Source organism: Pocillopora verrucosa, chromosome 1 (genome assembly GCF_036669915.1).
Source record: "Pocillopora verrucosa isolate sample1 chromosome 1, ASM3666991v2, whole genome shotgun sequence".
Taxonomy (NCBI): domain Eukaryota; kingdom Metazoa; phylum Cnidaria; class Anthozoa; order Scleractinia; family Pocilloporidae; genus Pocillopora; species Pocillopora verrucosa.
In genome coordinates this window covers 34,000,178-34,023,095 of record NC_089312.1, presented here as the reverse complement: position 1 = coordinate 34,023,095, position 22,918 = coordinate 34,000,178, and the positions used below count along the sequence as shown (strand labels likewise).

Sequence of the window (22,918 nt, the reverse complement as noted above, 5' to 3'; positions counted from 1 at the left end):
TGAATTCGGTTTATGTGAACTTTCAAGACTTTTGGAATAATTTTTTTTTTTATTTTTGGGCAGTTGTGTGATAAGAAACCTTGTGTATTCGTCGTGATGGGAATTGGAAAAAAGATTGTGTGGGCTGGAGGTGGGATGGATAGAGGTCATTAGGCAGACAGTGTCCTTTTTGTTGGTGTGGGTGTGTGTGTGTATGTGTTTGTGGGGCCGGTTCCTCATGTAAGCCAATGACAATATAAGGCACATATGTAAAAATCAGTGTGTGTACACCCCTGAACCTTGAAAATATATCAAGTCGAAGGAACAGTTTTGGTCTCGGTTCGCATTTTTCTCATCAAAATGAACACATATCGGTTAAAAAGATGAAACTCATGGCCCACGTGCAAAGCTGTCAATTGTTTCTCGAATATTGCGCGTGTTGTAGTGGCATCTCACTTACATCTACATCTACACCTACTTTTATTGAGTCAGTAAATTCTGTGTTTGTGATCAAGAAACGGGCAAGGAATATATGCAAACAATCGTGAAAGATGATCGCGGAAAAGCGATTGCGTGACGCTCGGTAAGTTGTAAGATGACATGTTATCACGTATCAAACCAAAAAACAGTATAAATTCTGTCTGCATTTTGTACCCGGTCTACAATCTACATTTTGTACCTAGTCTGCATTTTGTTCGCGGTCTGCAGTCTGCATTTTGTACTGACCGGATTAGTATTGCTGTTTTTGTTTGAGCGAGCCTTAAGTCCGGACCGAAATATTGGGTCTCGAAAAAAAATTTTAGTGAGACTATCTTAGCCGCTACGATTGATGTGTGGGCTATATATTGAAGAGCTCCCGAGGACAAGCACAATGATAGAGCAATGATCACTTTATACCAAATGAAGACGAACACAAATGCACAGCTGAACAATAAGGCTGCCTCTAATACCCCTCTGCGTGGTCACAATGTGTGTTGAAATGAACCTAAGTGTGAACATTTCGGCCTCTAAATTCAAGTTGCCTTTTCGGAAGTTCGGAAATGTGATTTGTTGATATTATTTTCATTAAATCATACAAACATTTCATTTCTTTCCGCGCGAGTTTCTGAGCTTCATCGAAATTATGTGACTTTTACTAAGTGGGGAGGGGTAGAATACGAGACTACTTCTGTTCACGGGCCACAATGCAACTTCCGTCCAGGGAATACAACTTCCGCCCAGGGAATACAACTTCCGTCCACGGTCGACAACTTTCGTCAACATCTGCTTCACCACAATAACTCATTCATTGCTTTCAGCACGAACGAGTTAAAACTGAGGGGACTAAGGAGAGGGGGGGGGGGTCCCACTTTTGTTTAGGAGCGTAAGTTACTTTTCGTAATGAGCAAATACAGACTGTTGAAGTGATTCAAGTTTCCCACGAAAGGATAGACGAAGGAAGCCCTAATTGTTGTTTCTCAAAGCATCTCCAAAGGATGAACCTTTTGATGATTGTATCAAGATGAAACACGATGTAAAGGGTCAGAATCAATTCAGGTTCGACTGTGAACTCAATTAGTCAGGTGACCAATGGATTTTCAAAACCCTTGATAGCATGCTATAGTTAATTTGCGTTGCGATCCTTTTCAATGATCTTCTGTTAGTAATCAAAAGGCTTGGATCAGAAATAAAGATTCCGCTGCCCCTTTTGCTGTTGTTAGTTGACTAAAAGTTGGATTATGAGCTCGAAATTTCTGTCGCGTGATACTGCGAGAGCGAATGGGCGAATCGTTTCGACATAAATCTGCCAATCGTTGAAAAATTAACTGGACAGGTTCAGGTTTTATTATTTTTCTCACAACCACACATACAATAGATAGCGACGAGCGTAAGAAAACATCCTTAAAAGTCAATGAGAAGAGCAAAGTAAAGCAAAACCAATGCAAACTTCATATTACTTTCGACTCTCAATTGAAATAGCTCTAATCTTATTTGATAACAATTTTATTGTAAAAAAACCGTTCAGATATCCATTTATGATCACGTTACAAACTTATCAAAAATCACAGCAGCAGTTTCCACTATAAACTACTCGGTCTTATTTTCATTTCAGCGCGTTTCAAGGAATACTTATAACCCTTCCAAGCTTGCCAGTTGACACCGTCAGCATAAGATGAGTGCTTGCCATGATAATAAAACCCATTTAGGTTGGATGAGTGGCAGCCTGTGTACCACCAGGCACCTTTGTAAGACACAGCACAGCTGATGCCTCCATTATTATCATTATCTTGATCTCTGGTGGAAAATGCTGCATCACGGTGGCTACTCAAAGAATCTCCAGCATCTCCTGTAGTAACAAATCAGGCTGAAAGTTAATTTTTAAACTGAAAAGAAAAGGAAGGAAATTGGAACTTATCGGGTTTTTGAAAATCCTGAGAAAAAATATGAGATTTCGAAAAGAGAAATACGGAAAATGCCTGCAACCAGCATACACCCAGAATTCACAGCTAGGAGAGTGCAGGAGATGAGCATTTTAAAGTACAACTTTTTACATTTTCAAAAGAGAAACATAACCGTTTGTCCCACGATGTGATCATTTGCATTTCTTATTTGAAAGTGCTATTTACCACGATGACTAACCAAAACCTATTTTAAGATATTTTGCATTTTGTTAAAAACTAATTTCATTACAGTCGAGTTTTCGTTAGACTTAACTTTTCTGTCCTTGAGTTTTGTACATTCTTGGCCTTCTTCAACGAAGATTTTAGAGGCCTTATTAGGTAAACAGCAGCTTCGCGAAGCTTAATCAGGACAATTTGAAACTCGCTTGAAAAAAATACATAGCTCAATGTCTTTTTCACATCTCCGAATTCAGAGTTCAATTTTCAAAATATGTTGAGGCTTTTATTCGGGGGTGTGCGAGTGTGTGTGGGTGGGGAGGTGTTGTTATTACCCATCTCTCGTGGTTAAATGTCAATGAAAATCAGTAAGCTACGCGTCTATAAGTAAAGTTATTTGAGTAATTCAAAGCATCAAAAATGAAATTCAAGGTATTCCTGATATTACAAAAGAGAAAGAAAACCGACCTGAATAAGTCCCGATGCTCAGCTGGTACTTCGTCTTCTCGCTTGTGACTGAAAACATGTCGTATTCGGCGTAAGCTGTTTTTCCTTCAGTGTCCTCCATGTCCACTCGAAGCCTATATCTCTCACTATTTGTGATTCGGTTAATCTTGTCCAGTCCAAGCCAAAACTCCCCATTCAGGTTACCAAAGCCATTCTTATAGTCAGCCCAGTCGCGGTAGAAATCAACCGAGCCATCCTGTCTCTTCTGGAACACAGTCCATCCACCACCGGCTGTTGTTTGGTCACAGTACACTTCAAAGGCACCTGCACCATCAGGGTCAACTGTATAGACACCGCTGACTTTTTGTACAGATTTAAAAATCTCCACACAGCTTCGGGGCTTTCCTATGATACAAGAAGATTTAGTTGACTAAACATGAGAATTTGTCTCAAATCTTTAATTTACTGAAAAGAAAAAACAGAAAAAAAAAAAAACATGAATCCGGATTATATTACTTTAACATGGGATTTAAAACCTACAAAAATATCAAAGTCAGGCGGAGATGGAGATGGAGGGGGGTCCCTTCCACGCTTGTTTAGGAGCGTAAGCCAGATTAAGAATAAGACGTGCTACTGCTGACAACGGGAATTGTTCCCGCTGCCAAGTCAAAAATTACAATCTAGTTGCCTCCAATCGCTTGCCAGATTCGAGGATCTCGTTGCGGTTAGCCGTAAGCCGTAAAACGAACAAACAATTAAGCCGTTAGCCGTAAAGATTGTCCAATTTTAACCGTAAGTCGTAAAAAGAGTTAACCGTAAAACATGTTCTGGAGACCACAATGGAGAGATACTAACTGTAAATTGACCAAACTTTTCACTTTAAGCCAAAAAAGCCATCACCCCATTGAGAGCCTCAAATTTAGTGCGAATCGGTGAATCATTAGGGCTTGAAGTAGATCGTAAAGAATAGTATTTGAAAATTATGCCAGTAGAGCAATAAGAAGCAAAAGAACGATATACAACAGGTTATGCCGGGTGAATTTCTCCATGAGCCAAAAAAATTATGAATTGTGTCACACTAACCATCTAAATTAGTCTTGTTGTCTTTCGTCAGAAGAGCCACCTGCTTCTGTAATTCTTCTAACTGCCTCTTTACGTCAACAAGAAGGTTTTCAACTTTCTTGTTTGGTCCAGCGTAGAAACTGTTGTAGTTGTTTATGTTGCATGATTTGCCCTGACTGGGACGAAGGGTTTGTTTTTGAGTACGTCCAGAATTAATCCCAACATCTTGACTGTTCACTGACACAAGAACTGCGCATAAGGCAAACAACCGAAGCATTTTGAGACGTGCTTTGCAGCCAACAATGACAGCTCTCTGTTTTGAACCTGTTTTGTAGGTAAGAGCAACTGAAAAGCGCTTTAACGTGTCATGTAATGAACCTTTCCTTTGCTGAAAGGGGATTACTTAACCGCTGGACATGTTCTCAATCTGAGATAACATCTCTCTTATCTATACTTTAAGGTGCGAACACATCGTTAACTCAGTCCCTGGAAAGTCCTAGAAGGTCGATAACATCACGATTTAAGACCGTTTTCCGCGCTAGATATACATAAATCCGATCATTAAGATAAATGCAGACACGTTCCGCGTTTCTTGTCACGTTTGGCCTGTTGTGAAAATCTCAGTCAAAGCCTCTCGTGTTGGTTAAATGCAATCGGTGTCCATCCGTATCCTCACTTGCAACCGTTTCCTTTCGGTTTACAATCCCATTTTGGTGTTTATCTATTTCATTAAGGTAGCACTTTGCGATTGTCTTTCCCATTAACATGGGCTAATTTGGCTCGTAGTAACAAACGACCACGACCACGACCACGAATGTTGTGCAATGCACTTTAATCCTTTTCCGGTTCAAAAATGATTCACTTGTGACTTCCCCTCTTAGGTTCAATAGATTATCCAAGAAAATAGCTGAAGAGGATAGTGAAGCTTATTAGTCGCACTCAGTGGGTGTAATCTTGGTATAAAACCAACTGATTATCTTTAGTAATTTGCAAGAGAGTGTACGAAATTATAAGATGTTCAGAGTTTCACTACCGCCAAGTCATAAGATCGTCTTTGAAATGATTACGTTTCTTAACCTACGCCAATTAAGCAATGAGCTGTCAAGATAAGATTTCCTGCCAAAAGCACGTCCAACAATGAGTCCTATCACAAAAACAGTTGTTTACACTGACTTCTTGATCCCTCTGCATGTACTTCTAACATCATAGCTATGAAGCCAATTTAATTACGGCTAGAAAAAAAAAAACGCCTGTAATCTCAGGTATCGAAGGTGATTTGTGAAGATAAGAAAAATAATGACGGAAAAATCCTCATGCATATCGTTAGGACATATTTTTAACGTTTCGTAGACTGAAGAATATCAGATTCTCGCCTTATCGTAAAATTTCCGCCTCACTGACATACACATTGAACAGAGAGGAACAAAAATAATCATGAACAAGTCTTTAAAAAGGCGTGTTGTATTCATTCTTCCAGGCGTACCTGCTGAAAGCTTTAAAAAGAGTCACAAAGTTTTGCCGAGATATTTTCAAGGACTCAAAGCTTTTTCCAGTATATTAAATCCATGCTTTTTGAGTTCATTTGTAAGAAATTTTTCATATTTTAGTTTTTTTGATAGAATTTGAATAACGTAGATATTACAATTATAATCCTCTTTTAAAATCTTTAAATTCTCAGTTGGTTAGAATCAAAAGAAGCAGTTCCGAGACATCAGGGCAAAAAATAGATGTCAAAGACATGATATCTACATGAGTTATGATGTCACGTAGCGAATAATCCACTCGATGTTTCCAGTTCATCAAAGCAATCTCTGACCAAATTATCGTTAAAAAGTACAGAAAGCAGAGGAGTCAAAGGAGTCAGGTTCAAGCCTCGTTTGCCTCAAAAAATCAAGGCCAAAATTAAGAGCTGCAGTGGCTTTCATTCGCATGTCATCTTGAGACAGTCACACATTGTTTCATCACCGCGTCGTTTAACAGTCTGTTATTGGACTTGATTGACATATCAAACTCGGTTCCACCAAAGCTAACGTGCATCAGGCATATCCCACACTCCATCACGGTACCAGCAAATATTGTTTTCGTGCCTAGAAAAGAAGAATGACGGAATGCGTAAAGTAATGTTTGTTTTTATCGAAATTTATGTTTGTTCCCTTTTTTTTTCTGTCAACTATTTTGCAATCTTTAGTTTTGCTCGCACAAACATAAACCTTCGGAGACAGTTATCACACCTCTTCAAACAAGACCAACTAATAATTGTTTACCATAACTTGATTAACGTTCTGGTTTCTTTAACACGATAGAGGGGTAGGAATCATCATGGGTTCTCATTACATTGGACCCAAAACGCGAGCTTCCCGAGAGCAACAATAAGCAACCATAAGCAACCATACCCATAACAACTTGGGGCTGTGTTAACTTCTTTAAGTCTTTTTAAATCATCGCTAAAACGTTGGATAAGTTTTGCTTAAAAATTAGCCACAAGTCAGCTGCGACACAGAAAAGACTTCTCACCTATTAAATCCACCTGGTGAAATCTCAGCACATCTCTCACTCTTTCTGCGAATTCTTGGCAAGTTTTCAAAGAGCTCGGAATTTTCTGTTTCTTTTCAAACGAAGCTTCAGCCCATTTTTCTCCGTACTCCTCTGTGGTTATCACAAGCGGCCGCAAAATATCACCTATGCTCAAAGTGTGATTAAAGAACAAATGTTTCAATGTTCTGTTAGGATCTTTGTAAGAGATCTTACCACCAAAGTTCATGTGCAGCGCTGGAGACTTGTATTTCAAAACAACTCGGTGCCTTACCTAATAATAAAATATAAAAGCATTAACATCATCACCTGACTTTCAGTTTACAGCATACTTGTAGATAACTCTTTAGAAACTGTTGGTTTTTGACTCTGTAATGGAAAACTCAGGAAAGACACCAGAAGTCGAGGGCTCCAATGGTTAAGAAAGCTCGAAACGCTCTTTCTGGTCTTAAGAGACTGCAAGACTAATTTTTACCTCAAAAAATAAATCGAATATTATTAAAGTTGTTTTCTTCATCTTTTAAATTAGTAAACAACGAAAAAGTAAGAAAAAAGACTAACATTTATTATCAATTAAACACGCAAATAAAAGTATTACCCATTCTAGAGGTCCGATGCTTTCATCATGAAGATTGCTATTTGACGAAGAATCAAACGATCCAATTAGATTCGAGGGCGGTTGTAACACACTGCTGACGTTATGGATCGGGACGTTTGCTTGATTCTGATTGGTAAAGTAAAGAACCAGTACAAGTTCTAAAGGTTTCCAAACTTTTTGAAGAGTCACACGCAGATTGCTATCAAAACACAATTCAAAAACTTCCGCAGAATGCGGGAAGTTAATCAAATCTCCCGGCAAAGATGCAGATGGCGTCCCTTTAAGCTCCAATCGGAGATGTTCCGAGATCTCCTCATCAAGTAACGGTGTATTCTGAAAATAGAGAAAATATATGAATAGATTAAGAAGTGACCCAAATGTTCCTGCCGCCGACTACCAGAGATTCTTCCCTTTCTGCAGCATAAAGCGACAAGAAGTATTCCTACTTCTTTTAGATCGCATGCCAACCCTACACAGGTCACCTTGACCCATTTAGAGGCATTGACAGGTCACTGCTACCTACTAAGAGGCCTTGCTGGAAAGCTACATTGTGAGAGTATCCTGTCTTTTAAAAACAAAACTCAAAAAGCCCCTACGATCACAGCCTCCTCACTATTTAGGATTTCACGCAAGAAACAGCCTACAAAACATATCCTTGATTCCTCGAAAAAGATGGACCTCCACGACTCCCTCGTTCGTTATCTGATTCTTTTATTAACTTTAGACCTCTTTCATAATGGAGGCCACCGTTGGCATGATTTTCATTCTCGTTTTAGAAATGCATACAAATTACCCTTCTCGGTCTCACCCTTGAGAAAAAGCATTCAACATGTTGTCAAGTCTAGAGCGGCTAATTAAAATTAATAAAAACAAAAAGCTACGATATACTGCTCGCTTAACACTCTGAAAACTTTTTAAAAAAACCATTGGCTAAAGAAAATATGTGTGAGCCAACAACATACCTTTTGGACAGCTTTATGACAATCCTCCTGCTCTCTTTGGGTTATAACCATGCAAGAGTCTGAATCGACTGCCTCTTGGGAATACCATGACCTAACTTCGTCACGTGAAGATGGCTTGTCTTCTTTATCGTTTAAAGACGAAATAAGATCATTCTCGAGGGAAGAAGCGTCGTCTTTTGCAACATCACAAACATCGCTGTTTTCAACATCAAGGAGTAGGTCCATATTTGATTTATCAGGAGCTTTTAAACTTGTTTCAGATGAGTAAATCGCTCTACCGTTTGCTGAAGACAATCCAGGATCAGCAGCTGATGTCCTTGGTTTGCCTTGAGTTTTAGTGATTTTATTGACAAGACCCCTTCCTGAAGATAAACGTGGTTTCTCTGTGACACCACTGAAGAGCTGCGCAGCCAGTTGCTGTTTACGAACATCTTCGTGACGAGTCACAGGAGAAGCAGAGCTAACCTAGATAAATTAAACCGGTCAAACCAGGTTTTTGATGGGTAAATCGATTGCAAAGTTAGAAAGCACTGTTTTATCTTGGCTCATAAACCGCACAGTAGAAAAACTGGTTTATCTCTGGTTTATCTCCGTCTCGTCAACCTGTCTCGTCCCAATCTCTTCTTGTTTAAAGCTTTCGCTCCGTAAGTAATTTCAAAGTAAATTCTTTTAAAACAAAATAAAAAGGTTCCGACCGCAACTCAATAAGTAGTTTAATTAATCAGAAAGGAGTGTTGCAAACAAACAAGAAATGGAAACTAACAGTTGCATTCAAAGAAAAAACACAAGTACATGGTTGTCAAAAAACAACATATGAACTTCCTTTTCTTTTCCTTATATTGGGGCCATATAAGGATAGGGGCAAGACTTGATTTTTTTTTTTTGGATTGTGCCATTAATCCATATTAGATAATTTAAATTGAGGTAGTATGATTTCCTGGTTTTGATTTCGATGTGAGAGGTTCTGTCGTAGTTTTATTTAATTTATTTGAAGCTTTATTTGAAGGTATTTAGAGTAATTCTGTTGCTGCAAGTCCAAAATTTAATGCCGAGGCAAATAATGGAAACATTACCAGTCGGAATACGGAAATTCCAACCACAAAGTGAAGAGGATTTCAACATGTTTCAAAACCCTTCGAACATGTCGTAGTCACATAGACAATCAGTCGATAAAATAGAACTTAAAAAGGGAACTATCATGGCAAAAAAGGCGCAAACAAAATCTCACCTCAGCTTGACTCCTGGGAGCTATTTGTCTGTCAGACCCCGAGCTCCGCGACGACGAGTCAGATTTACTACTAGACTCCACGGATCCAGATTGAGCACGATCTTTTGTGTAGCCCCCAGGCCCCCAAACAGCCTGTCCGGCAAAGAGTTTGGTACTTGTAGGAGGCACTTCCTTGACCTGCGAGAGAGCTGTATCTTTCATTTTAGTTTCCTTGTTTCTTGGCTTGGTTTTCTTCTGTGTTGCGGTGCTTACAACAGGTTCTGCTGGCGGCTTCCTTGGCTGTTCCATGGGATTCTCGTAAGGTGTGAATTTAAGAGTTGGCTCTGACTCAGAAACATCTACAGCACGCACAAAAAGAAAGATGACTCTAACGCTTATCTATGACCACTCTTCAGCACATATTATAATTAAGAATGAATTAGAGAGCGTGTACAATTTTTTTTCCAAGCTGATCCCAATCTAAACCGCTATAACAAAGCATAACTGAAAGTTAACTAATCTTTTTGAGTACACTATGCCGTGCAAACCTTTAATTCTTGCGTCTGTCCTTCGTTCGCTTACGGCTTTGTATGGAGAAGCTCCTTTGGAAAGAGCTTCCGATACTACATCATCCAAGAAAGACAGTGACTCGTCTACCTGAAATTTTCAATGAAACGAACAAAATTACGCGAAAAAGAAGACAAAAAAAGCTGACATGAATGTGTTTAACATTTAGTAATTCGGACATTTGGTAAACATTGCTGTATCTTAAATATTCTTCGATCATGAAAAAGTCTGAGCGCGGGCAAAGTAGTAAATAGCGTGACTAATGTTTCGACAGCGGAAGTCAACATCACGGCCCACTGAAAAGGTGTTTGACAGGAAAGTGTTCAAAGTCTTGTTCGTCAAAAATATTTGGTCATTTTTTTGTTTGGCTAATTGGTAGACTATGGTTGTTCGCGTCGATATTGATTGTTTGGTTTCTATCTGTCGGTAAAGCTGCTCGTCCTGTTTGGTTCTATACTGGCTATTCTGTGCCGGTGGTTCTTAACATTTAGCATGGCGAGCTTGCTCAATGTGGAAATCAATGTTCTTCTAATATTAAAGCAATAGATGGTAACCAAGAATGTTTCTCCTTAATTTATCATAATTGTAAATACTACACGACTCACCTCCAGATCCTCACAGCAGCCATCAATGGGAAGAACGCTTTGCATAAGGAATGTGTTTTGAGAAAGCTCTTGAATCTCCGAACAACGCTAAGAGAAAATATATATGCAAAACAAATTGCTCAGTGAAGAACAAAACAACAAAAGAAAACGCGTTCGATCTCTGAATTTCTGAGGGAATACTGACTCCAAAATCTAGGAAAAGTTGAGGATGCCGGATCTTCGTAAGATTCAGTTTCGAATGGTTAGTGTCACAAGAGTTCTGAACACCATGAATAAACTAAAGCTAAACAGTACTTGCGCAAGAGAGTCACACAGGACACATAGTGCTACACTGTACCTCACAAGAAAGCTTCCAGTGAATCATATACCAACCTGTCTGAGTTCAACATCCACACCACCCATGTGTTTTTCTAACATATCTCTTGTAGCAGCATGCATCTGTCCAATCTGCGACGTCAGTTTTCCAACAGCGGTCACAATCCAAGCTTTAGTGCTGGGATCTACATCAATCAAGCAATGTCTTAACATGTTGCAACTGCTATATGAACAACTAATTGATACGAGGGTCTGAGCCAACAGTAACGTCAAACCGATGTCAAACAAGGAAAGCGCTAAATATCCCTTAGCGCAAATCACAATACGAGTCTACGATCTCTGAAATTTGAGCGTACAGTAGTTTTAAGAGCAAAAATCAGTCTGGTTTTACCTTCAAACTTCCTCTCCATCAAAGAGAACAGCTGCTCAAGTACGAATGCCGGTTCATAGTCCGGAGCTGTGTAAGAATATTCACCCAGCACCTTCAGGGGAACAGCATACATTTTTAAACCCAACAACGATTCAATCAAATAAGATACCTTAAGTCATACAATACGATAATTACATTCATTTGGACACTTCACCATTTAGACTTTGACTGATTAGGAACTCACAGAAATTTGCAAATCTCAAGTAATGAAAGTTTTTCATTTTCGAAAGAAACCTGGGACTACACATAACGTTCTGCGTTACTTCGCTGTGCATTTGATCGGAAAACACTTTCGACCATCTCTTCACTTAAAAAAAATCTCACCTCAAAAATCGCTCAGCTTAAAAAAATTTTAAAAAAAAGATACCAATCTAACACCAATCGTGAATCGGTCGCTGACACTTTCTTGTACTCTGCCTTCTCTGTTGACAACGTTCGTCATTTGTGACTGAAAACAACCAATCGTAAGCTGCAAGACAGCAACATGCAACACAAGTGTAGTCTTGTAATCAAACTCACCCAGCAAATAATCCAAACTAGAATATCTGGTAAAACAGGTTTTTCAAGTAGGTCAATGTAGCTAAGCACTGCAAATCGACGCATTTCATTGTCTGCTTCTTCGTCTTCATTCCCTGCAAAGAGAAACGTGAGAGAAAAGCTGAGGTACTGTACATAAGCATTTTCCATAAAAAAGACCCTTCAGATTCAAAATTCAACGAGGCTTGAACGTGGCTTTTCGGTAAACGGTTGAACACTACTACACAAAGAGCCAACGTTATTCCATGTTATCGTGAACGTTGTTGCTTTTATTGTTTCTCCCGTAATCCCCGCAATAACAGTCATTACAAGTTAAAACAGGTTTTAGATGTGCATACAAGTGTTAAGATTATGTTTATTTAGAGCATGGCATACCTTCCGCTAGAAGACGCATCAAGTTGTGTGCCACGCCCTCTCTGACCAGAGATCCACCAAGTTCAAACACTTCATTGATGGTCAGGATAAACCACGTATTGTCCGGCGCATATGTGAGTAGTGTCAAGGATACAACACAGTCTGAAAGACGATGTTATTCAGCGAATGACACACGAATTCCGAATTCTCACAATAGGAGCCGAACCTACGGCCTTCCGATTAGTACCTCCGGTGCTTTACGGAAGTACAAATCATTTGTAATGATAATCAGACACCTTCAGGTATTTATTATATAACCTAAAGAACCACTCAGATCACAGGGCCGCTCAAACAAGAAAGTAACCAACAATTCTATAATGACCTCATTGCGGTTAACCCAATCCTATCTTTTTTACATCGTCAAACTACATTAACCGTAATAAATACGGATTTCTCTCTCAACAACGCGACACAAAGTTCATTTTTTAGTTCCTTCGTTACATTTCTCTTAACTTAAAAATTTGGCACGCTAAAGAAATTAAAGGTGACTGGTTCACTGTGGTTTAAAAGGATATCTTTCAGCAAGCTCTGTTATCCTGTCCACCAATTCTGTTCTGAAATATGAATCGGTTGTTGACTTTAAATAAGATAACAGTTTCTCGCAAACTGTTTCAACGTTTGACGCATTTGTGATATGGCATAAGAGATCCAAAGTCTAGAAAGAAAACAAATATAAATTTTTTAGAAGGTCATAAGTACATACGACAGAATTTCGCTTGTATCTTGCTTGACTCTACTAATTCATCCCAAACAAAAATCGACATCTGCAGGTATTTCGAATGAATGTATGTTGGGATGGGTACGAACCGACTCAAACTGGTTACGATTCGACTGACGTCGGGTACGAAACGACTGAATATCGAATTATTGATACGATGTAGTTATCAGTAATGAGTTCTGGTGGATTTTAGCATTGAAATAACAAACAGTACTTCATTCCATTCCTCGCTCTACCTTTTCCCTTGAACTCCCGATTCTACCCGCCAGTTGTTGTGTGTGTTTTTGTTTTTGTTTTTTTTTTCTTTTTGCAAATGAGTTTCAAGAATTTGAAGTAACAACTTCCTCATGAGCAGTATACCTTTCTTTTCAGCGTCTCATCAGGGTCGTCAAGGCAGTCAATAACAATGCGCTGGTAAGACGGCTCCATGACAAAACCACTTCCCATTTGGATTAGGGAAGTTAGAATGTTTATGCCTGTGAAACAGAGCAAATAAACCTATAGACAATGAGCATAATTCTCCTCTTTCCCTATTGAATCTGTCACGCACTAAAGGAGATCTGTCTTAGGGCTTAAGTTCAATATTGACAAACAAAATGCTACATTCACAAAAACCATAATTTTCCGCAGCCATCTTCGAATACACTCCCATCTTCTTTTTGTTTTTCACGTCAGCCGGATCCACGGCCGTGTAACCAACAAACATAAATGAATGAACATAAAGGCGATCTTCGCGGTAATAAACACTACTTAAGCAGTAGTGAAAAAAAAAGTCTGAGAAAAGAAATTGAGGCCTGTATGGAGTTTGACCCCAGGTTCATGTTAATCACTTCTGGGAGTTAAAGGTTTAAGATATGAATATGAAAGCAACCTTGGAAGTACTAAACACCACTTAAGCAGCGCTGAAAATAAGGCCTTCAGTTAAAATCAAAGAATATTTCATTAAATCGAATAACTTACCAAGGTATTTGATATCATTTGTTTTTGCTACAAGAAACAATCCAACACATTTAGCGGCCTTATCAATCAAACTCTTGTCGGGATAAATGCTTGTTATTGTCCTTGTACACTCATAGCCCACAGCTGAATGAACAAAAAAAGAAATTAGCATTTCAAAGTGCTCACTTCTCAGAGGTCAGTTATGAGATATTAACTTCTCTAGATTAGCTTACCATAACTTATGAGAGAGTTGGTATGTAGCTTTGACAGAGTGGATCCTAATATTGGGTACAATTTCTTGCTAGTTCTAGAGGGAAAAAAAAGAACTTATCAATTGGAGGAAAAATCTTACAACATAAAAGAAAAACTATAAAGCATGTGTAAAATTATAATTTTTTCCTAAATACAACATACTGTAAACACCAGCAAGTAAGCCACAAGAGCAGATAAGCCACACCTTGAGTTTGGCAACTCGAATTTTGAAAACATATCTTTTGAAAAAAAATCAAAATAAATAATAAGTAAAGTCTTGAGAAAGTTGCTTTGGTCAGTTGCTTCATAAAATATATCAAGTGCATTACACACATGTTAAGTCACTTACTTTGAAAACAGGGAATACTACAAATCCTTACCTATAGATTTTTCAGTCTGTAATAGTAGGAACCGCATATATCAACCCCCTTATTTTTTATCTTACTCTCAGTATGACATTCACCCAACATTTTTTTCATTTCCTGTCAGATTAAATTAAGTAATGAAGTGGAATGCTTCAATTAACCACCAACAATATCATACCAGATTCTTTCCTCCCATCATTTTTCTTGTCTTCTTTTTTCAAAAATCTTTTGTTCCCTCTTTTTACTTCCATGCTTCAACTCTTACTTCTCAAATTTATTGATAACCTCTCTCCTAAAACTGAGCCAATTTTTAACTTTAATTATCAATGGCCACACAGCTGCAGGCTATTTATACTGTAAATGCATAAAGACCTACTTTTGATCATCTGCTCCAAGCAATGCCATCAGTCGCAAATTCTTCATCTGAATCCAAGGTGCTGCTACTCCATGATAATCATACTCTTTTGCAATTTTTCCTTCTAGTACAGCCTTCTGTAGGCTGATAAACCCTGACACAAGGTCCTTGTATCCAGAAGGGTTGACCTGACAGGATGACAAGTAACTTGCTGATGCTGTTTTGTCAAAGTTTTTTGTTAAAGTGCTTTGAAAATACAGTATTTGTGAAGGTGACAAGATTTACCCCTAAGACAAGTCTCACACTTTAAACTGGTTTAAATTTGTGTATACAATGCAGTACAACTCAGAGGTAGATGGCCAACACACATGCAAAACCTTGACGTTTTTTGCATTTTGCACACAAAAAACCACATGTCAAATCGCATGTCTTGAGTGTGTTTTTGCTTTTGTTACTCTACACAGTCTGCTTGCTTTGTTTTGCATTGTTTTGAAGAAAAAAAAAATTCCGACCTGTGTATGTGTATGAGTGCTATGCATAAGTAAAACTTTTAAATGCCTTTGAGGTGTTACAACCAAAGTCAGCTCAAAACTGAGACAAGTTGCTACAAAATGTTCTCTATGTTAGTCTGTCTCAATCGTTACCACTGTAGCCCCTTCTCCAACATACCTTGACCAATTCATAGAAGACATGCAGTGAAGATGACACCACACCAGGATCTTTGTCACAAATAGCTTTCATGGCAAGCTCTTTCACATTAGGAATAGCTGAGAGATTTTTCCTGTGCAGATTCTGTAATGCCATCACTGCTTTCTTCCGTATAATATCTCTATCAGTAAATGAAAGACAATGTCTTCACTTGAAAATAATTTCATTGTCAGTAGCATCTGTTAAAAAAACAGAACATGTATGGCCTCTCACTAATATCTCTCTTTCCATAAGATTTGGATAAAAAAGGCCTATTTCACCAGTTGCAGCCTCTTAATGATAAATACATAAAGCTTCTGATGAGAAGTCATTTGCTAATATGGAAAATATTAGATTACAAAAAAATCAATGCACACTGTCTCTGCCAATCCACATTATGCAATTTCACCTCACACTAGATAAACAGTTACAATACAATTATAAATCAAAATTCTGTTAAGTTTGTGTTAACTACATGCTGCACACAAACTTGACATTCAATACAAACCTTTTATTCTGAACCAGTTCTAGGACTTGTGGAAGCAAGGCAGGCATCATGTCTTTGTTAATCAACTTACATAGAACTGTAAGTGCATAGCACACTTCTGCAACATTTGTACTGTGCAGATCCTAAAAATACAAATACAATATACTAACTTGAATTTAAAATGGTTGTAATTTCTCCATATACATAATGACTAGTTAAATATGCTACTAATATGGTAGATTATATCAAATTAGTAATTTAGTTGACTAATCATGAAAATTATGTTATGTCTTTCCTGAAAATATGCACCAAGTATTAACTCAACCACTTCACTATAAAGCTTGATTGTCCCTGTGAGATTAAAGTCTTGTAGAGGACAGTTGAAAGGCTCAGAGCAAGAACGACCCCTTGATTTTTCGGCCATTTTTGAAAGTCTTCAGAAGTAGTTGTCAACTACTTCTGAACACTTTCAAAAATGGCCGAAAAATCAAGGGGTCGTTCTTGCTCTGAGCCCTCCAGTTATTGGTAGAAATGACCCTTGATTCAACAACTTGATCAGAACTACAGTGTAGTAGTGAGTGACATTTTTACAACTTGAGCACTCTAACTTGTGCTGAATGATGTTTTCACAACCTGAAGGGAGACTAGCATTGGTATACAGGTACCAAAATGCACATGATTTCAAGTGCAGTTTTGAGTGAATAAGCATAAGTAACTTTTTTTTATACATATTGTTGTCAGATGATCCACTATACATAAAATTTCTACAGGAGAGTCACAAACTTTGAAATCAGTGATATCAATGTTGACAAATGCACCTGGCCAGTATATTCATATCAGTAACAGAATTATGAGGAAATGTCACATGCATACTTTTTACCTCAATGGCAATTGCAAAACAGTTAAATTAACATAGTGCAGACATTTACTTGTAAGTGCTCTGTAGTAGCACTCAAGGCTGTTGTTTCAAGTGACACAGATACATGTAAACCATGACACAAACCTTTTGGATTGTGTTGATCAGCAATACAATAAGTTCATGGTTTTCATGGAGAAACAGCGATACAGCTAGGTAACCTGTAATAACACGCAAAATGTATAGAGAACAGTATTAACACTATAGGATATGTATAGAGAACAGTATCAACACCATAGGAAATGTAGAGAGAACAGTATCAACACCATAGGAAATGTATAGAGAACAGTATCAACACCATAGGAAATGTAGAGAGAACAGTATTAACACCATAGGAAATATATAGAGAACAGTATTAACACCATAGGAAATGTATATAGAACAGTATTAACACCATAGGAAACGTATAGAGAACAGTATCAACACCATAGGAATTATGTATAGAGAACAGTATTAACACCATAAGAAATGTGACCCTCCACGGGAAAACGGACACTAACGCTTTTCCGTTTAAGCTGCAAAACCGTTTACTATCCGTTTATATCCGTTTAAACGGTTCATGAAAGCGTTTACACGGTTTGCTTATCCGTTTAAAAAAATTTGCATCCGTTTAACGCTTTAGCTAAAACGTTTAAGCGGTTTGCTCATCCGTTTAAAAAAATTTGCATCCGTTTAACGCTTTTGCCAAAACGTTTAAGCGGTTTGCTCATCCGTTTAAAAAAATTTGCATCCGTTTAAAAAAATTTGCATCCGTTCGACGCTCTAGCAAAAACATTTAAACGGTTTGCTTACCCGTTTAAAAAAAAAAAGCTATCCTTTTAAGTTCCACGGAAAGCTTTGGACTGTTTGCCTATCATTCTGTAATAGGCAGTTCGAAGTATCAATCTTACGTTCGCTCGATACTCACCGGTTCTTGAAATACAGAAAGACCGTATCTTATTTTGGTTTTATCTTTTGCGTGATCATAGTAAGCGAGTTTCCGTCACATCCTTAGACAAACAGGTTAAATCGGCTACTCTCTTTCTGTTTATATCATCTTGATTCATCATTCTTGGTTTTATTGACAATCATTTTAACGGCTCCGCTTGGTGCGTGACACCGATTCGACCTTTTATTTGCAATGGAACTTCATTGCGTTATTTGACCTTGAAAGGTCTCGGCTTCAGACAAGGTGGCGGAATTGCATATGCAAATTTGTTTCGCGAAACTTCCGAACAGGAAAAAATTGAAGTTCATTTTCAATACTAATACAATAATAATAATAATAATAATACAGCTAGGTAACCTGTAATAACACGCAAAATGTATAGAGAACAGTATTAACACTATAGGATATGTATAGAGAACAGTATCAACACCATAGGAAATGTAGAGAGAACAGTATCAACACCATAGGAAATGTAGAGAGAACAGTATTAACACCATAAGAAATGTATAGAGAACAGTATTAACACCATAGGAAATGTATAGAGAACAGTATCAACACCATAAGAAATGTATGGAGAACAGTATCAACACCATAAGAAATGTATGGAGAACAGTATCAACACCATAAGAAATGTATAGAGAACAGTATTAACACCATAGGAAATGTATAGAGAACAGTATCAACACCATAAGAAATGTATAGAGAACAGTATCAACACCATAAGAAATGTATAGAGAACAGTATCAACACCATAAGAAATGTATAGAGAACAGTATCAACACCATAGGAAATGTATAGAGAACAGTATCAACACCATAAGAAATGTATAGAGAACAGTATCAACACCATAAGAAATGTATAGAGAACAGTATCAACACCATGGGAAATGTATAGAGAACAGTATCAACACCATAGGAAATGTATAGAGAACAGTATCAACACCATAAGAAATGTATAGAGAACAGTATCAACACCATGGGAAATATATAGAGAACAGTATTAACACCATAGGAAATGTATAGAGAACAGTATCAACACCATAAGAAATGTATGGAGAACAGTATCAACACCATAAGAAATGTATGGAGAACAGTATCAACACCATAAGAAATGTATAGAGAACAGTATTAACACCATAAGAAATGTATAGAGAACAGTATTAACACCATAAGAAATGTATAGAGAACAGTATTAACACCATAAGAAATGTATGGAGAACAGTATCAACACCATAAGAAATGTATAGAGAACAGTATCAACACCATAAGAAATGTATATAGAACAGTATTAACACCATAGGAAATGTATAGAGAACAGTATCAACACCATAAGAAATGTATAGAGAACAGTATCAACACCATGGGAAATGTATAGAGAACAGAATCAACACCATAGGAAATGTATAGAGAACAGTATCAACACCATAAGAAATGTATGGAGAACAGTATTAACACCATAGGAAATGTATAGAGAACAGTATTAACACCATAGGAAATGTATAGAGAACAGTATCAACACCATAAGAAATGTATGGAGAACAGTATCAACACCATAAGAAATGTATGGAGAACAGTATCAACACCATAAGAAATGTATAGAGAACAGTATTAACACCATAAGAAATGTATAGAGAACAGTATCAACACCATAGGAAATGTATAGAGAACAGTATTAACACTATAGGATATGTATAGAGAACAGTATTAACACCATAGGAAATGTATAGAGAACAGTATCAACACCATAAGAAATGTATGGAGAACAGTATCAACACCATAAGAAATGTATAGAGAACAGTATTAACACCATAAGAAATGTATAGAGAACAGTATCAACACCATAGGAAATGTATAGAGAACAGTATCAACACCATAAGAAATGTATAGAGAACAGTATTAACACCATAGGAAATGTATAGAGAACAGTATCAACACCATAAGAAATGTATATAGAACAGTATTAACACCATAGGAAATGTATAGAGAACAGTATCAACACCATAAGAAATGTATAGAGAACAGTATCAACACCATGGGAAATATATAGAGAACAGTATCAACACCATAGGAAATGTATAGAGAACAGTATCAACACCATAAGAAATGTATGGAGAACAGTATTAACACCATAGGAAATGTATAGAGAACAGTATTAACACCATAGGAAATGTATAGAGAACAGTATCAACACCATAAGAAATGTATGGAGAACAGTATCAACACCATAAGAAATGTATGGAGAACAGTATCAACACCATAAGAAATGTATAGAGAACAGTATTAACACCATAAGAAATGTATAGAGAACAGTATCAACACCATAGGAAATGTATAGAGAACAGTATTAACACTATAGGATATGTATAGAGAACAGTATTAACACCATAGGAAATGTATAGAGAACAGTATCAACACCATAAGAAATGTATGGAGAACAGTATCAACACCATAAGAAATGTATAGAGAACAGTATTAACACCATAAGAAATGTATAGAGAACAGTATCAACACCATAGGAAATGTATAGAGAACAGTATTAACACTATAGGATATGTATAGAGAACAGTATTAACACCATAGGAAATGTATAGAGAACAGTATCAACACCATAAGAAATGTATAGAGAACAGTATCAACACCATAGGAAATGTATAGAGAACAGTATTAACACCATAGGAAATGTATAGAGAACAGTATCAACACCATAGGAAATGTAGAGAGAACAGTATCAACACCATAGGAAATGTATAGAGAACAGTATTAACACCATAAGAAATGTATAGAGAACAGTATTAACACCATAGGAAATGTATAGAGAACAGTATCAACACTATAGGATATGTATAGAGAACAGTATCAACACCATAGGAAATGTATAGAGAACAGTATCAACACCATAGGAAATGTATAGAGAACAGTATCAACACTATAGGATATGTATAGAGAACAGTATCAACACCATAGGAAATATATAGAGAACAGTATCAACACCATAAGAAATGTAAAGAGAACAGTATTAACACCATAGGAAACGTATAGAGAACAGTATTAACACCATAGGAAATGTAGAGAGAACAGTATTAACACCATAGGAAATGTATAGAGAACAGTATTAACACCATAGGAATTATGTATAGAGAACAGTATTAACACCATGGGAAATGTATATACAACAGTATCATCACCATAGGAAATGTATAGAGAACAGTATGAACGCCATAGGAAACGTATAGAGAACAGTATGAACGCCATAGGAAACATATAGAGAACAGTCTTAACACCATGGGAAATGTATAGAGAACAGTATTAACACCATAGGAAATGTATAGAGAACAGTATTAACACCATGGGAAATGTATAGAGAACAGTATCAACACCATATGAAATGCATAGCAAACAGTAATAGAACTATAGGAAATGTATAGAGAACAATAATAGAACTATACGAAATGTATAAAGAACAGATAGGGATTAAAAGAAAAAAAAGAGAGTGGGATGGGGTATTGTTGTATATGTAGAGTAGAGGCAAAGTTTTACCATTGAAGACTCTGAGGTTTAAATAACCTGTTAAATAAGCTTCCCTTTGACCAAAAGACTACAGGATTGCAGCTAATTATTTTTACATTTGACTCACTTGCTAAAATTCACTCTCTCTTTTAGGTACACAAACTTGTTGCTTACCAACCCTCTTGTACAAAAGGTTTGACTGCTGCGCAAACTTGATGGCTTCAATGTAACCAATGGATGCATCATGACCCAGCATTTCACAGTAGATAAGACGCACAAGATACTCTCGCATTTGCTTCTGGAGAACAACACCACATAGTAGAGATTCATTTAATTCATAATGTTGAAGCACCCCATTAATGGATTTTTTGTGATTTCTCTCTTGGACTTACACCTATAAGCTTACATTATGTAAATACAAAGTATGGTTTCATGTAGTCCAGTAAATTTCATCAACACGTAAATAAAAACGGAACTAACTTACCGCTGAAGTGTCTGGTTGAATTAATTTCTCTTTTAATACAGCAAGTTCTTTCCTGGCGATTCTATCCTCTTCCTAAACAAGGAGAGCCTCAATAAATTCACTTGTTTCATTTTTCACTTAAATGATCTTCAAAGGAAAACAAAAGCTGCAACGGTTAGTGGCCGAATACACTTTCATCCTCTTTAAAAATTACTTGAAGTATCTGATTCTTTTCCACTGAAATACAAATTCCAGAGGAGCAGTGACAAAAATTACTCTGAAAATGTAAAACTGAGCACTGTCACGCCAATTTGACTTTCACGTACACTTAGCATCACAGAAATAGTGCATCTGCAACAAAGAAGTCTGCAACATTTTTTCTACTTGAGCGGTAGTGAGGATTGAAAATTAAACGTAGATAACTTATTTCTTACTTTCAATCAACGTGCAAAGGACCAAAATGATGTAATGCACTCGCCTGTTTCGACTTTGCTTCTCCGATAGCTCTCACCAAGCTTTCAAAGGCTCTCGAACTGCTGGAATTTGGTCCATAGTACCCGGAGATAAAACTTGGAAGACTTCCTGAACCTTTAGAGGCCATTTCTCACCTTCTGACTGCAGGCAGTTGCCTGATCTGCTCTATATTTAAAATTCCCTAACCAGCCGCCATTTTGTATTGTATAGCTGCCGCTGACCAAGAAATGAGGCAGACCTTCTCGGAACTACCCGTGTGTTACTCCCCAAAAAATGTCACGTCCGGGATAGATTTCACGATCCTAACGCAAACTGTTGCTACTTCATTAACCAAGGCATTTTAAAGCGAATATCCCTCAAAAAAGGGAAAGAGATAATCTTAGCATGGTAATGGTGGTAATGAATGCCTTTGCTGGGGCAAGATAATTCTTGGACTCGTCAACGTCACGCTATCTCGATGCGAAACAAACATTGTTATCATCGTGATTACTATCATCTCTTTTCCTTTCCAATTCAAGTCTTACTCACAAACTACCGGGACACTCGAAAATCTAACTTAAAAGTTCTTTATTGCAA

At 37.3% G+C, this 22,918-nt stretch overlaps 2 protein-coding genes across 3 annotated transcripts; both read right to left on the bottom strand.

Annotated features, from left to right (window-relative positions):
* Window positions 1-1,780: 1,780 nt before the first annotated feature.
* Window positions 1,781-4,362, bottom strand: LOC131790283 (ryncolin-1-like). The gene is made up of 3 exons (XM_059107469.2): window positions 4,107-4,362; window positions 3,045-3,428; window positions 1,781-2,305 (listed from the first exon to the last, which is right to left on the bottom strand). Exons 1-3 carry the CDS (start codon window positions 4,360-4,362, stop codon window positions 2,040-2,042), a joined length of 906 nt encoding a protein of 301 aa, XP_058963452.2. The 3' UTR covers window positions 1,781-2,039.
* A 1,655-nt stretch (window positions 4,363-6,017) lies between these two features.
* Window positions 6,018-22,541, bottom strand: LOC131790285 (uncharacterized). Of its 2 annotated transcripts, none has more exons than XM_059107472.2 (22): window positions 22,347-22,541; window positions 21,890-21,961; window positions 21,580-21,703; window positions 17,059-17,132; window positions 16,077-16,198; window positions 15,551-15,710; window positions 14,903-15,069; window positions 14,143-14,216; window positions 13,931-14,053; window positions 13,331-13,446; window positions 12,768-12,907; window positions 12,214-12,326; window positions 11,821-11,933; window positions 11,263-11,353; window positions 10,929-11,056; window positions 10,557-10,643; window positions 9,933-10,041; window positions 9,406-9,743; window positions 8,178-8,642; window positions 7,216-7,548; window positions 6,600-6,891; window positions 6,018-6,172 (listed from the first exon to the last, which is right to left on the bottom strand). In XM_059107472.2, the coding sequence occupies exons 1-22, from the start codon at window positions 22,467-22,469 to the stop codon at window positions 6,018-6,020; spliced, it is 3,519 nt and encodes a 1,172-aa protein (XP_058963455.2). In that variant the 5' UTR covers window positions 22,470-22,541. The 2 variants fall into 2 exon arrangements, with proteins under 2 accessions (XP_058963455.2, XP_066019790.1); XM_066163693.1 differs by having other exon boundaries at window positions 22,303-22,355.
* Between the last annotated feature and the right edge of the window lie 377 nt (window positions 22,542-22,918).

Bases quoted from the DNA above. Each gene is read 5' to 3' on its own strand.
- LOC131790283 (XM_059107469.2), bottom strand. From the start codon at position 4,362: ATGCTTCGGTTGTTTGCCTTATGCGCAGTTCTTGTGTCAGTGAACAGT. The intron at 3,429-4,106 runs GTTAGTGTGACA...CTTGTATCATAG, and splicing joins CAACAAGACTAATTTAGATG to GAAAGCCCCGAAGCTGTGTG. The intron at 2,306-3,044 runs GTCGGTTTTCTT...TTGTTACTACAG, and splicing joins GAGCATCGGGACTTATTCAG to GAGATGCTGGAGATTCTTTG.
- LOC131790285 (XM_059107472.2), bottom strand. From the start codon at position 22,469: ATGGCCTCTAAAGGTTCAGGAAGTCTTCCAAGTTTTATCTCCGGGTAC. The intron at 12,327-12,767 runs ATATCCTTTTAA...GACACTACTCAC, and splicing joins ATAACAGAGCTTGCTGAAAG to ATATGCGCCGGACAATACGT. The intron at 10,644-10,928 runs GTTGGTATATGA...ATTTTCTCTTAG, and splicing joins TGGATGTTGAACTCAGACAG to CGTTGTTCGGAGATTCAAGA.